This window comes from Eutrigla gurnardus, assembly GCF_963514095.1.
Source record: "Eutrigla gurnardus genome assembly, chromosome: 13".
NCBI lineage: Eukaryota > Metazoa > Chordata > Actinopteri > Perciformes > Triglidae > Eutrigla > Eutrigla gurnardus.
The window spans coordinates 7,816,690-7,830,463 of NC_139936.1; the positions used below are offsets into that span (position 1 = coordinate 7,816,690).

General features: G+C 41.1%; 2 protein-coding genes across 3 annotated transcripts; both read right to left on the reverse strand.

The window, feature by feature from the left end:
• Positions 1–117: 117 nt before the first annotated feature.
• Positions 118–5,600, reverse strand: gal3st1a (galactose-3-O-sulfotransferase 1a). The gene is made up of 3 exons (XM_084023928.1): positions 5,299–5,600; positions 3,153–3,303; positions 118–2,973 (listed from the first exon to the last, which is right to left on the reverse strand). The coding sequence occupies exons 2-3, from the start codon at positions 3,278–3,280 to the stop codon at positions 1,824–1,826; spliced, it is 1,278 nt and encodes a 425-aa protein (XP_083880054.1). The 5' UTR covers positions 3,281–3,303; positions 5,299–5,600; the 3' UTR covers positions 118–1,823.
• A 1,261-nt stretch (positions 5,601–6,861) lies between these two features.
• Positions 6,862–13,644, reverse strand: pes (pescadillo). Of its 2 annotated transcripts, none has more exons than XM_084023916.1 (15): positions 13,500–13,644; positions 13,191–13,270; positions 12,683–12,836; positions 12,110–12,219; positions 11,680–11,851; positions 11,471–11,560; positions 11,125–11,241; positions 10,738–10,815; positions 9,689–9,778; positions 9,085–9,215; positions 8,832–8,957; positions 8,279–8,463; positions 7,750–7,889; positions 7,498–7,665; positions 6,862–7,271 (listed from the first exon to the last, which is right to left on the reverse strand). In XM_084023916.1, the coding sequence occupies exons 1-15, from the start codon at positions 13,521–13,523 to the stop codon at positions 7,197–7,199; spliced, it is 1,740 nt and encodes a 579-aa protein (XP_083880042.1). In that variant the 5' UTR covers positions 13,524–13,644; the 3' UTR covers positions 6,862–7,196. The 2 variants fall into 2 exon arrangements, with proteins under 2 accessions (XP_083880042.1, XP_083880043.1); XM_084023917.1 differs by having other exon boundaries at positions 7,750–7,875; positions 8,268–8,463.
• Positions 13,645–13,774: the final 130 nt, after the last annotated feature.

Sequence of the window (13,774 nt, forward strand, 5' to 3'; positions counted from 1 at the left end):
AACTAGGTTGTGGTTTGTCATATTGATCAATACATAATATAATACAAGAATAAAGCTTAGTGCAAATGGGTGAAGTATTCCTTGAATGAATGTGTCAGAGGGACCTGCTGATTCATTAATAGTGTTGCCACTAACGTTAATTATCTGCATCCCAAACTAATTTTAACCGGACAATCCTCTTACATTTGTTTATTCCCAATGATCCTTGCTAACATGATGCTTGGTCGATAATTTAAATATGAGTTTTTGTTTTGTTTTTTTTTTAACAAAATTGCTACTTATTACATGTATAGTATTATAAGGATAAAACAGTCACAGATCGAGAGGAAGTTGTCAATTTTATGAGTCAGAATCATCATCATGCACACAATATTACATGTACTTTTCACTTTATTTTGAGGATAATAAGATCATCATATATTGCCGGGAATAATGGAGAGGTTTATGGAGGACAAAATCAGTATATTACAGATACATTAATCAATAACTGAATCAATTAAATACAAAACAAGATAAACAAAATATTAAATGCAAATACAGAATATATATATATATATATGGACACAAATAAGTGTCCAAATAATAGTGATACAGTACATTAACTGGAAAAACATCAATATATGTCTCAATTTGATTCCCTTCAGGTTGTGATCACAAGGTTGTGTAACACGTTGGTGGTGTTTAACACTGTTAGTCATTGTCATAGTGCCTTTCTAGACTTACCGTACTTGGCTGACAATTACATTTCTTTTGGCTCACATATGCAACAACGTCTCACCACATCATCAATGTACCTGCCAAAAAATCTGGCAAGGGCTATTAGGAAGAATTACATTGTGTTTTCAGGAAAAAGGAGAATTGGCTGCAAAGAAGTGAAAATCTTATATCTTACAGCTGAAAACTTTAAACTGAAGAAAAGCTCATACAAAATATTTTTTCTCTTTGATTGCATAGTGCTGTACTTTCAATATATTGATTTCTTTGCATATTATTGATCATACCTTTGTCATGACTGACTTTTTTTGACACTGCAGGAAAAGCTCAGGTGTTATTAATATTAATAACAATGGTATGAAGCTGCTCTGGGAACAGGGCGATCGTTAATGTTATTGCACCTGCGCTTTCCCTGTTATGACAAATGGAAATGTCTGCCATTAGAAAGGTTCGTTTGCTCACCTTTTTTTTAAATTATGTCTGATTTTGTCCTCCATCGGCAGTAAAATGGGATCTAGTTCTTACATTCATTATTTTCTCCTCTGTATTTTGGCCCATAGTGGGCTTTCAGTCTCTCACAACATAAATGTTTCCACTTCAGAGAATGGACATCAAAGAGTTGGACAATATTTAGCCCAAAGCAAAGTGTCCGTGTCTTCAGAGAACCGTAGAAATTTGGCAGGGATGGCAGCATTTTTGTTTTTTATTCCATTAAAGGTCTCATCATAAAAATATTCTTGAACTTCATTGTTCGTCCATCTGCTCCATTAGAACAAGCTCACATCTGAGAGTAAGAACACGTCCGTTTTTTGACAAACTTAGAGAACAATGCTGTGCCTCATCTGCGTGTCATAAACTGGTTTGTTATTTGTCGATTGTGAGGTCAACAGTATTTCTTTTCTCAAGCACCCATTAGACCCATTACAGAATCACAATCATACATATATATATGAAATGCAAACAAGTCCATGTGGATACATTTCAAGAAAATGAGACGAGTCATTAGATTGAAACGTGACAGAGACCTTTTGTACTTTCACTCCATCAGCCACACCTCTTCTTTTAATACAGTCTATCTGAGTTGGCCCCTCTTGCCCACATGCTTGGTTTCACCAGTTAATGATATCTCGGACATGGCCCCACAGCTTGGTGATCCACAGGTTAACACCAAGCTCTGTTAGGTACTGCAGCTCTGGCGTCAACATCTTTCGGCACAACTTCCGATGTGCCTTGTCCACGTTCTTCTTCAGGTTATAACCCATGATGGATTTCTCTCCGATGGGCTGCCAGGGCTGCATGGCAGTCTCTTGGATGCTGCCAGCCTCTACAGCTCGACCCCCCTCAATGCAGATGGACGCCATCTCTGCGTTCCTTCTCCTGAGCTCTGCCACATCCTCAGCCATTCGCCGCCTTCCATACGCGTCTACTTTCTTCCAAAACGTCTCATTGAAATGCTGGTATAGCTTCCAGTCGACAGCGTTCCACCTCAGAGCCCTGGCCCGCAGCTCTGGGGTCAGTTTAGACACAGTGGATCCCTTGCGTGCATTGAGCTTGAAGAAGAGCACGTCGTCCATCTCCCAGCAGAGGGCGTCCTTTAGCAGGATGAGTGATTCCTCAAAGTATTCCACCAACATGACCAGCTGAAAACTGTCACTGATGAATCGGATTCCCTCCTCTACCTGCAGATCATCCAACTCCAGGGCGTTGTCCTGTCCAAAGTCGAAGAACAGGAGATTCTTGAGGTAGAAAGAGTTGAAGCCCTCTGGATCAAAGTAGTACTGGGGGTCACGGAGAAACTCAGTCAGCTTATCATCGCCTGGTATCTTCCAGGTAAAAGGCACCAGCTTGCCAAAGTAGTGGAAGGATGACTCAAAGAGCTCCGCGGGGTCTCGCAGAATAGTGATGTAGGAAGTGTCCATTGGTAGCAACTTGGCCACCTCGGCTGCATTGAAGCGCATGTGATTACAGATGATGTTGAAGCACATTCCAGGCCTGTAGTCTTTAACCTGGGAGCGCTGGAAAAGGGACGGATAGAAGAAGTCGTTCCTGCTGTCGGGGAAGGCAAATTTGAGCCGGTGCTTCTCCCCAAAGCGAAAGAGGATGTTGAGGAAGGTGCTGCTGGCGGTTTTGTGGGTCTTCATGAACATGACGTCCACTTTGGGAGTGCAGGTGTGGCCAGAGGTTTGCTGTGAGCTGTTTGTGATTGGTTTGAGGTGGAGCTGGGCTGGGCGGTGAGCACAGGAGTAAGGCACTGGGACCCTACGGGGAGGAAAACAACGGAATGATAAATGTGCTGATGCAATGTAGCCTACTTACACAAAGAGAGAGAAAGAATATGTGGCTAAAATAATAAAACATCATTTAAATTATTAGTGTTAAAGTGTTTCAGCTCTTCTTAACTAAGAACAGTGATTGGTGAAGATGGTGATGAGTCTTACTCAGGCAGACTGAAGTGCATCTGTGGAGTGGAGAGGCAGTAAAGCAGGATCATGCAGCTGGTCAGGAGGGTACCAAGGACCAGGCCTTTGCACATGGACCTCCACTGCCTCCGTTGCTTGACAGCCATGGTCCAGCAGAATCAACGATTACCTTTAAAAAAGACATCATCTTCATCATCCTATGCATGTTCTACCTGCTGGCTGCCCACATTTGTTTTGTTACTCTCAGGATAAAACCTCTTATGTTATCTCTGTTACTAGGCGAGCTTTGGGGACACGATGATACCACCTTAAATGATTCATTCAGATGATGACTGGGATATAAAGTATAAAGTGACCCTATAGATTACAATCTTTGTTCTCTTGTTTCTATTTGAGTGAAAAAAAATAGAATGAACCCATATAAATGCAAAAGCAATCCGATTGATAACTCAAAATGTGGTATAACAATGAGATGCTGGTTTAAGTATTCTGTTACACAGTACAGTAAAGTTTGCCGTCCTCTTCATAAACATTTTAAACACAGCGTGTACTTAAAATTTGTGTGGTGAAATGACATACGTGACTTGAAATGACCAACGCAGTGTATCTCAGCTGCGCCATAAAATAAATAATGCATCGCCGTGGAAAGTGATATTTCATTCCCCCCCCTGCTGACTGCCGTAAGACGAGCCACCTGCTGACTCAGCTTCACAGCTAACAAAGTGTCACTGGCCACCTGGAATTTTAAACATCTTATAAACTAATGTGACCCCAATACAGACCAGGCTTTGCGGAGGTTATATACATTATCTTTATCTATCTTGAATGAATTTAGTAAGAGTTTCCTCCCAATTTCTCTCAGCAACATCTTATTCTGAGCTGCCCTCGCCTTGAGAGGACTCTGATCACCGTCACCTGATGAAACAGCCAGGAGGCATAATTAATAATTGGTTAAAGCTCTGTTTAGTTCAAATCTTAAACCCAATCTAAAACCAGTGGAAGAAGCCAGCAAAAAGTATTTGTTCAGCAGTAAAAATGGCCCCTGTGGCTTACTGTATTAAACTGCTGTTGCTGTTGGAGTTGGAGCTATTTTTGAATTATATACAGTTGGTAGTTAGACCCCCAACCTGGGGTCAGACCCCTCTGAAGGGTCACACGATAAATCTCAGTGCGCTTGAGATTAATTAAATGGGAGATAAAGAATTCAAATTAAACCCATGTGCATGTTTCTGTTTTCTTTCCATTCGTGTGGATCCGTCCGTGTTTGGAGCTGGCTGTGTTGCCGATCGTCTGCTATGGTTTAAGGGGCGTTTTCCCTCCTTTTTCTGTTAGTGACAGTCACCGAAGTTCACTACAGTTCCTCCCTCCATGATCATGTTGCTAAATCACATTTATAAGGTATGATGTCCTTTATCTGGAGTCCAGTGTGTCATTTATTATTCTTTTTTGGATTTAGTCCAGTTTGGGGTAGTGGCCCGAGATAGATTTCTTAAGCATTCATTTTGACTTGAGTCACTATTTACACCTTACCTACCTCTACGCCTGTGGTGTAGAGTTACATCTGAGCTTATCATCAATCTTATATAAACATTACTCCCCAAACAGGTAAAAGGGCCATTTCTGCTCTTTGTCTGGACTCCATAATGGAGCTATAATAGAGGCTTTCTCTCGGCCATCAGAAGCCACTCTGTTGTGAGATATTCGAGGACAAGGCTAGTTTCAGGTCGCCTGCAATTGTCCTTTTGGACAAATAATGATTTTTGATATCAGTCGATCATTGTTTGCTTAAGCTATCCCCCCCACAATACAATGTTATCTCAGTGTATAAATATGTAACTGTATCCATTATCTTGAAACGTTCCCGTATTTAACATGAGGACTTCCTACAGGCAGTTTTCTCCTGAGCGTTGTACGGTTACACATCAAACTTAGATTTAGTCATTGTTCTGGTAACAGGAAGTCAGTATATCGTGAGTAATACTGTTTTAAGAGTACATTTCTGGACGGTTCTCCTTCTCTGCGTTAAAGCACAGATAAAAGTAAAGTCTTCTTGGCCATCTTGTTTTTCTAACATAATGATAAAGACCATCATCAGTATTGCAAAGCAAAAAAACAAATAATAGAAAGCTTGATTTGAACAAAATAGTGGAGTAGGATTTCTTACCCTCATACATTCAGAGTGAAACTAATGGAAGTCCAACTGCATTTTCCTCTTCCTTTGCATCCAGGTCCAGATGACTAACACATGTTGCTCTCCCTCCTACAGCCGTTCCTACGTCTGATCTGGACATACGCATGCCGTTGTGGAGCCAGCAGAACGGTCCCGTGCTCCCCTTATCACATGCACAGAGCTCATTCATCTGTCCGCGGCTCCTCTTCTCCTCTTTCTCGCTGCATGAACACCTGATGCCTCGGGCCACCTGCCGCCTCCCCCTCAACTTTCAGTTCAAAAAGCTGATCTTGCTGAATTAAGCGCTGCAGGGAGGCTCATTTATCCATCTGTGACGTCAGGGTGACTGTCAGGGGACGTGCACTTGTCAGGGAGAGTAAAAAAAAAAAAAAAGAAAAAGGAGGGGAGGGAGAAAGAGAAAGGGCGGGGGGGCTGTATAGTCCCCATTCTGTGACTACACACAGAAGGCTATTGAGTGTTTGCACTGAAGTCTGAGCTGCAAGCTGATCGGTGGGGTGAAAATGGCATAAAAAGCACAACGGCTCCTATTGTACCACTTGAGAAAAACCACTCTGTCTGTATTGTTTGAAATGCCTATCAACTAAGCTGTGTCTATACATGCTATAGGATGGATGTACACAGCTATGAAACTTTGTACCACAGATTAGACATTTAAGCTGAGCAACCTACACAGCCTGGATCGTCTCAACAACACTGTAGATTCTTAAAATACATATTTTTCAGTCATAATAGTTTACCTTTTAATGCAACGTATGCACTATGAATAGTTTATGGCCTGCAAGCTGTGATATGGTAGTCTCTTACTATCTTATGCTACTATCTTAGTCAATACAAGTCAATCTCTTGTACAGGATAGCAGACCTTTGAATAGAGAACGAGATGAACATTCGACCATGTGTGACAAGTCTATTTGGCTCTGCTGGGCAGGGAGCAGCAATATGTGGTCATAACGTTTCATCCATTACAGTATGTGTGAGCCTGGATTACAAGAGGGCCAACTGGATTCGTGCTGCTCATCACACTCGTCATGCTCGGACACGACACTGCCTCTTTTGTTGAGCGGGGCGGCGTGCCTTAGCCTGCGTGCTCCCAGAGTGCCAGGCTGATACCCGGACTGGGTGGGCATGCGTGGAATGCAGATCAGGGTGAGAGGGGGCAGGGAGTGACACACTGAATGGGGAGATTGAGAGTGGGACACAACTGGCCTGGCCTTTGCCCCCACCCCCATCCCAGCAGCATCTCAAGAGGGCAGAGGGGCTAATGCTCCTTCGTCATCACCACCCACTGTCCATACGTGTCCAAATCACTCAAAACGACCCACAGCAACAGCAGCACAGTGACCTCTCTCTCTGCACACTAGCCTCTTGGGTCTTATGGGACATACTGTATCGCAACACTGTGGGAATCTCTGGTCCATATACAGTTGTGGGATACTTACTATATACTACACATACATAGGTTGTGATTAATATGCCCTAGAAGTGCAGTGTGTAGCTTAGCAAGTGGAAGAAAGGTAATTTGTAAGATCACAAGTAACAAGGCTTGATACTTCAGATGTTTATTTTAAAATACAGACCATTTCAAGTACATATTTTAAAACTAAGGAAGAAATATCTTGTGTAATTTAGAATGGTTCATACAAAACATAAAAGGCAAACAGTCACTTTTACATGAATAATTACACAAGTAGAATACACCACATCCTGCATTTCAGCTAGAATTTATGCAGAGGTCAATGCACCCACATGCCGGGGGGCATGGAACTCACTCACAGCTCTCCAACGCGCTCACAGGTGTTAGGACCTGTAATACACATCACCTCAAGAATTTAAATACATAAAGCCCACCTGGCAAATACATAATCAAATGAGTCATTTCCTGGTCTTTTTCTTCTTTAATTTTTCAGCATCATCATGGGCCTTCCTCTTGGTGGCCAGCTTGTTAGCCTGTAAGAGAAGAATGGAAGCAGTTTTAGACTCTGGGGGTCATCACTCTGCATGAATGGACTCTAAAGAATGCAGCTATAGAAAACTGTTCAATGAGATAAGATAAGAGATCATGTCTGATGGTGAAAATAAAAGATCCTATGTTAAGAATGTAAGAATGTTATCTTGGCAAACAGTATTATCTACATGTGAATTCAGTTTCAATCAATAACAAAATGGAACGAACCTCTCTGATTTTTCTCTTCTTTCCAAACATGATCTTGTCGTAGAGGTACTTTTCCTTTTTCTTCATCATCATGATGGCCAGACGTTTCTCCTCTGCTTTCTCCTCCTGCTCCAAGCGTGCTGGGTTTTCTACCTTCATTTTCCCAGCAGTCACTTTGACTGGCAGAGACTAAAAGGAGGAGAGGGGAGTTGATTAGGGGTTTGTAAAAACAGCTCATAAAAACAGATGGAAAAGGGAGCAACGCTCTCTTACCTTAGCCTGGGATCTTTGTTCTTCTATCTTCTTCAAATTCTTCTCTTCTGTCTCTTCTTCTTCATCATCTTCTTCCTCTTCTTCGTCGTCGTCATCATCATCATCTTCCTCTTCTTCTTCCTCCTCCTCCGGCTCATGGACTATGGTGGAAGTAAAATATATAAGTGATGTGTCCATTGTCTCTGAATTATTATGCACCCTGTTTTAAGTTAATGTCATAATATAATACATATTTCCTTTTGACTGATCAGTAGAATTACATTTTCTTTGGTAACAAATTTCTACTAAATTAATCCCATGTATTCACATAATATGATCCATTTCATCCATTAGTTTTAGAAGTAGCATAATTAACTGTAAAAATCCCCTGTGTTTAATCAAGTTGTGACCATTAATTAAAGGCTAAATACACATACATCCTAATTATGACCACGGTGATTCAATGTTGTAAAATATTTGTTTTAAATTACTTTTTTTTTTTTATAGGCACAGTATGTAAAACAATACATGAGAAATACTGAGTTCATACCAGGTTTTTCTCCTCGCTGTAGAGCCATGATCTTAAGCTTTTCGGGAGGCACATAGTCTCCATCCTTCTCCTCCACGAAGGGAGAGAGGTGGGGGGGCAGAGTCACTCCAAGGAAGTAGTCCTCCACAGGCAGGAGGAGTTTGGCATTGATGCAATCATACACCCACTGGGGCTGGATGTAGTACCTAAATCACAGTAATTATACATGGTGAGGATTTCCCTCTCTGCTCAATGTATGAGGGAGTTTGCAGACTTGATGGAAATGTGACCATTTGAAAATGCAGAGCGGGATAAGAAAGGGGACACGGTCTGTCAAACACGATGAAAGACAGGGTTGCTTTGAGAAAAGAGCGGAAAGACGACTGAAAGGAGCCATTGTGGAGGAAATGGTAATGTACAAAAAGAGAGGAGCACAATTAATCAGCAGAGACATTCTGTATTGAGGATTCAGAAATAAACTGTAAATCGAGTTGGTTGTATGAAAATATGTGGTGTTCTATGCATGTATATAAAAAAAAAAGAAAAAAAAAGAAAGTTAAAAACGTTGCTTTACCTGTTGATGTACTGTTTGTCGATGTTGGGTCTGTCAACAATATGATGCGTGATGGTCTCATCTGTCATGTCATATGTGCTGCCAATGCAAGCAGACTTGTCCCAGGACACTTCACCACCAAAACACCTGGAAGGTGGCAGGAACACACAAAAGACAGAAAAAGGGCATCAGTTTGAGATTCATAAACATGTTTTTTTTTATTCCTCCTTGTCAAAATGTTCTTGTGAGTTTCACTGCAGCTGGACTCACTCACCGGATGAGAAAAGCCAGCGACTCCCTGGGAACTTCTCTGTTGAGGAACAACTTAAGCCCCTCAAAAAGCTTTTTCTGAGCTTCCTGTTGTTTCTGTTCCTTTTCCCTGGCCTCCATCGTTTCCATGTCCTCCTGAAGAAAAACATTAAAAGGAAATCATTAATTGATTAAGTCGTTATAAAAGGCTTGTGTTCAACCCATTATGGCAGATCTGCACTGCAAACTTGAAATGTGAACTGAAACTAGGCTCCTGTTGTTGAAAGTTTCTGGGATCTTGTGGTTTAACAGGTCCATTAGATGAGAACCTCAGACCAGGATGACACAACAAGCTTTCTAATTGAGAAGCATCTCAACCTTGGCAACCAAACATGAAGCTGTAATCCCCAGTCTCACACCTCTATAATAACTTTGACTCATCTGGCAAACATGTGTACCCTCACCTCTGCCTTCAGAGACCAATTAGTTTAACAACCGTTTCTCATACATTTCTTAGTATCATGATTATATTATACATACACATACATACATGAATGATAGTTTTATTCTAAGTATATTTAAAACAGATACGATACAGCAAATCATATTGTGTGTATTGGTTTTCTTACCTCTTCAGTAGGAAACTTGTCAAGTTCAGCATCCTCATCCTCTGCAGTGGAAACCACCCGCGACAGGCTGGTACTCAGAGCTGACAGTTTCTATACAGCCAAAAATCATAGGTTTAGTACAACAATCCCTAATTTGGTTGTTTACATGCACACTTACTCATCATTACTGTGAACAACCAGATTTAAAGGTACTGAATTTAATACTTATACGTAATATACTTTTGATACCAAATAATAAGTCATTGTTTATTACTTTTTAAAAGAGAGTAAGAGGTAACTATTCCACTTCTGGTACAAACACGGCTTTGCATCAGATTGAATTGATGTCCCATCTGGCTCAGGAACAGAATCAAACCACGAGATGTAATTAGAAAGAACAAGGAAGTATTCAGACAGACATTCGCTCTGCATGAAGACAATGCTCATTCATTTAAATGAGGCTACTGCTGACACATGGGTCTGTCAAGAAACAAACAAACCAACTAAATTAAATAAATAAATAAGTATTCGCAGCATCGTCCCACAAAATGGTTCAACCTGGCTCCTGCGTCGTCACAACGTTATGTGAATCATCTGGCAACAAACTACGGCGCCCAATCAACATGAGCATTACCGATTACCGAGTCGATTACGTCGCTATTCAAAGCTTTGAAAATCTCTCGCACATAATACCGCTCACACACACATACAGAAAGAGCAAAAGAGGGAGGAAAGAACCTCCTCTTTACCAGCGTCAGTCGCCTCTCACCCTTCACTCAATCAGTTCGCCCCTAAGAGAAACAGATCTCTACAAAAGGTTTCCCCCTCTAGTGGCAGTTTCTGTACCAAGTAAAAAACCCAGGTGCAGTGTCTTTATGAACAGAGCATCGCATCACGGCCATCAGGTTTTGACAGATCTGTCAATGAGGTTTGTGCCTCTGTCCCGATATGAATCTATTTGAAACAGGTATTTAAAAAAAATAAACCCATCTCTTTGATTAGATACCACTAGATGTAAGAGTAATTGGTTTAACGGGTCCCGTAGAATGGTTCAAGATAAAGGGCCTCACCTCTAGGTAGCTTTCTGAATTCATGGCATAGTCTTCGTCATTCTCTTCCTTCAGCTCCGACTCTGCTTTAATGTCCAACTGAAAAAGAAGCACCGACGTTAACACAATGCAGGTGTGCCAACAGGTGACAAAATAAATCCTTTTACATAGCCATTTATAACTCTATTTCGTCACAAGTAAGTCTTACTAAAAATCTGTCAAACAAATGTAATTTAACACAGCCATTTCACTCAATGTGATGAATGTGAACTTTTATTTTTATTTTTAAGTCACTATCACTATAACAATTATACATTGTATCTATACTGCCCAATAAATGAGACATTACAATAATATGTACGTTGAGATCGAGAAAAGCTCTTGTGATTGTTTCAGAGTACAGGATACCTTTGGTGGGTAGACCAGGTTGATGGAATGGTAGAGTCTGAAGTTGATGAAGCCCAGGAGAGTGGTGTACATCTCTGTGAAGGTTGCCATTACTCTGTAGTCCACATCTGTTGGGTGCTGAAGGAAAGGAAAACAGAATAAGTCTCAGTGGTGAAATTAATGAAGAGGAGTGCAACCACTTAAGAGTAATGCATTACCCCTTGCACAAAGACCTCTGGGCAGTCGGTGAACTCATTTCAATCTGAGTCTGACTGCTGACAGAATATAAACCTTCATTGGGATCCTATTATAATAAAATGACTGCTTCATTGCATAATCACTATTGACCATTTAATCTTTAACTTACATCATGGGAGAACTGATATGGCACCAGCCATGTGATGAGCTGTCCCATCACCTCAGCTTGGTAATATATTCCCTTGATGGAGAGGAAAACCTATCAAAAACAAGAAAAGTGTTTAGTTCATTAAGGAAACAAAAAGTCGATGAACTCGTAACTTAAATCCCGATATGTCAGACAAACACAGATGGTTGCTGTGAAGTGTAAAGGGGCACCTTTCTGAGAGCACGGGATGCAATCACAAAGTTCATCCACTCCACGGTGAGACGTCTGCACAGCTGGATTGTCTGAACGTGGCATTTTCCTGTTCGGGCGAACGTGGAGAAGAGGAAGCACATGCAGAGGGAATCGTCGATGTCACGGAGCGCATCAACAAAGGAGGGGTACCTGTCAAAAAAAAAAAGCAGTACGAGTAAGGAAACAACTTGAAACATATGTTTTATATTACCTAAAAAAACAAGTTCATAATTCTTCAAAAACTCTTTAAAAATGCAGACATCCTCTCTCTCTCTTTTTTTTTTTTTTTTTTTTACAAACAACTTGTAGTTACGCAGTAAGTTCTGCTTATACTCTACTATGACACGACAACAGGTCAGTGAAGCTCAACATCGCCCTCGTGTTGTGTGGAGAATAACACTGCCTCACCTTTCTTTGATGATGTGGTCCAATTTGTAGGTCGGCTTGTTCTCTTTCAGTCTCTCCACAGCAGACCATTCTGTTTTGCCATAAGCCTTCTTGAGTTTGCGTACAAATACCTGTTCAGATAAAACATTTGGACAATAAGACAATGTTCACATTTAACATAAATGAAGAAAAACGATCAAGAGAAACGTAGTTCCTGTAACAAGGAACAAATTATATTTACGAGGCGACAGACAACCCTTCTATTTTACCCTAAATGGGAGCATAATTTTAAAAAAACAAAAACATGCTGTATTAAATACTTGAAATTAGCGATAGAGACCATAAACGGAGACGGAGGGTCATTTTCTCAAAGACTTTCATGTTATTGGACTTCTTTTTGAAACCAGGAGTCGCCCCCTAGTGGCCAGTATATATAATGCATGTTAAAGGCCCTTCCATCTTTGCTTAATTTTTCAGAACTAGAGGTTTCTGCCAGAATTAAACACAGTTCAATCAAAAATTCTTTAAAAAAGGTATTCCTGTTTATAAGCATGTTCATACAATGTTGTGAAAGGAAAAATAATCCTGCTATACCTTGTAGTCTCTGAACTTGCCAACGATTGGCTCATGCAGCAGAAAGCGTATGTCTTTGAGCAGGTAGAAGGTCCTTGCGGCTGTAGATCCCTTGTTCACCTTCTTCTTGTGCTTGGGTTCGTGAGGGTAGATGCCTTTAAGGATGCAGAGTCGCCTGGAAATTGATGAGGGATCAGAAATGATTGGTCTGTGACACCAGTTGGGTGTCATGATATGGAAACCTGATATATAATAGGGGGGAACCCCCATCTTCAGATTATCATCAAGAAAAGAATCGTGTTAACCATCTGAGATTTGCCTTTAATGATTATACCTTCGTAAAAAAAACAAAACTTTGCATCTCTGCTTGTAAGAGAACATTACAGGTGGAGTTGCAAATTAGTGAACAGGACTGATTGATGGTAATGCACAGAATTCGCCTCAAACAAACATTTCCACTTGATTAAACTACAAAGTAATTGTGTCGACATCGCCCAAAACTACAATACCATCAACGCAATGAGGTTACCTGAAGTCTGGAAGGCTGAGCTGTAACTTCTTGCGAGCTTTGTTTCTGGTGATGTAGTTGGTGACAGAGCCCCTCTCATACTGGACAACAAAGACAGACGACAGTATTTAATCCTTACTAGTCATATATTACTTAAATGCATAGTCAGGTTTGGTTTGACCCGAAAGGCCTATCTGAACTAAACAGGCTGTACCGGTTCACGAAAAAACAAACTTCGGCTAGCTCCGTTAGCTAACTCGCTAACGTTAGCCAGGTTGCTATGTGAGTTAACGAGCCTGGGCCTGACATTAGCCCGACGTCAACGCTTACCTTTTTCTTTTGAGTGCCTCCCATTTTCAAATTATATCAGACCCTCCACACAGGTTCAGGTTAATTTAAACGGCTACAAAATACCCGGTTGAGACGCGAACACAACACTCGCTACGTCTACCAGAAGACGCACGTGTTGTTTGACATGCGCGGAGGAGGTATGGGAGGACCCCGATGAGGGGTTGTCCGCCTGTGCGCCTGATTTTTGTGTGTTGTTTGTTAAAGCTGCTTGCTTTTGCAATTCAAATCAGTACAGTATGCACGCACGTCCGTTC

Coding starts and splice junctions, on each gene's coding strand:
- pes (XM_084023916.1), bottom strand. CDS start 13,523: ATGGGAGGCACTCAAAAGAAAAAG. Junction 9,216..9,688: donor ACAAGTTTCCTACTGAAGAG/GTAAGAAAACCA, acceptor GTTTTTCTTCAG/GAGGACATGGAAACGATGGA. Junction 8,958..9,084: donor TCGCTGGCTTTTCTCATCCG/GTGAGTGAGTCC, acceptor GCCACCTTCCAG/GTGTTTTGGTGGTGAAGTGT.
- gal3st1a (XM_084023928.1), bottom strand. CDS start 3,280: ATGGCTGTCAAGCAACGGAGGCAGTGGAGGTCCATGTGCAAAGGCCTG. Junction 2,974..3,152: donor ATGCACTTCAGTCTGCCTGA/GTAAGACTCATC, acceptor TCCTCCCCGTAG/GGTCCCAGTGCCTTACTCCT.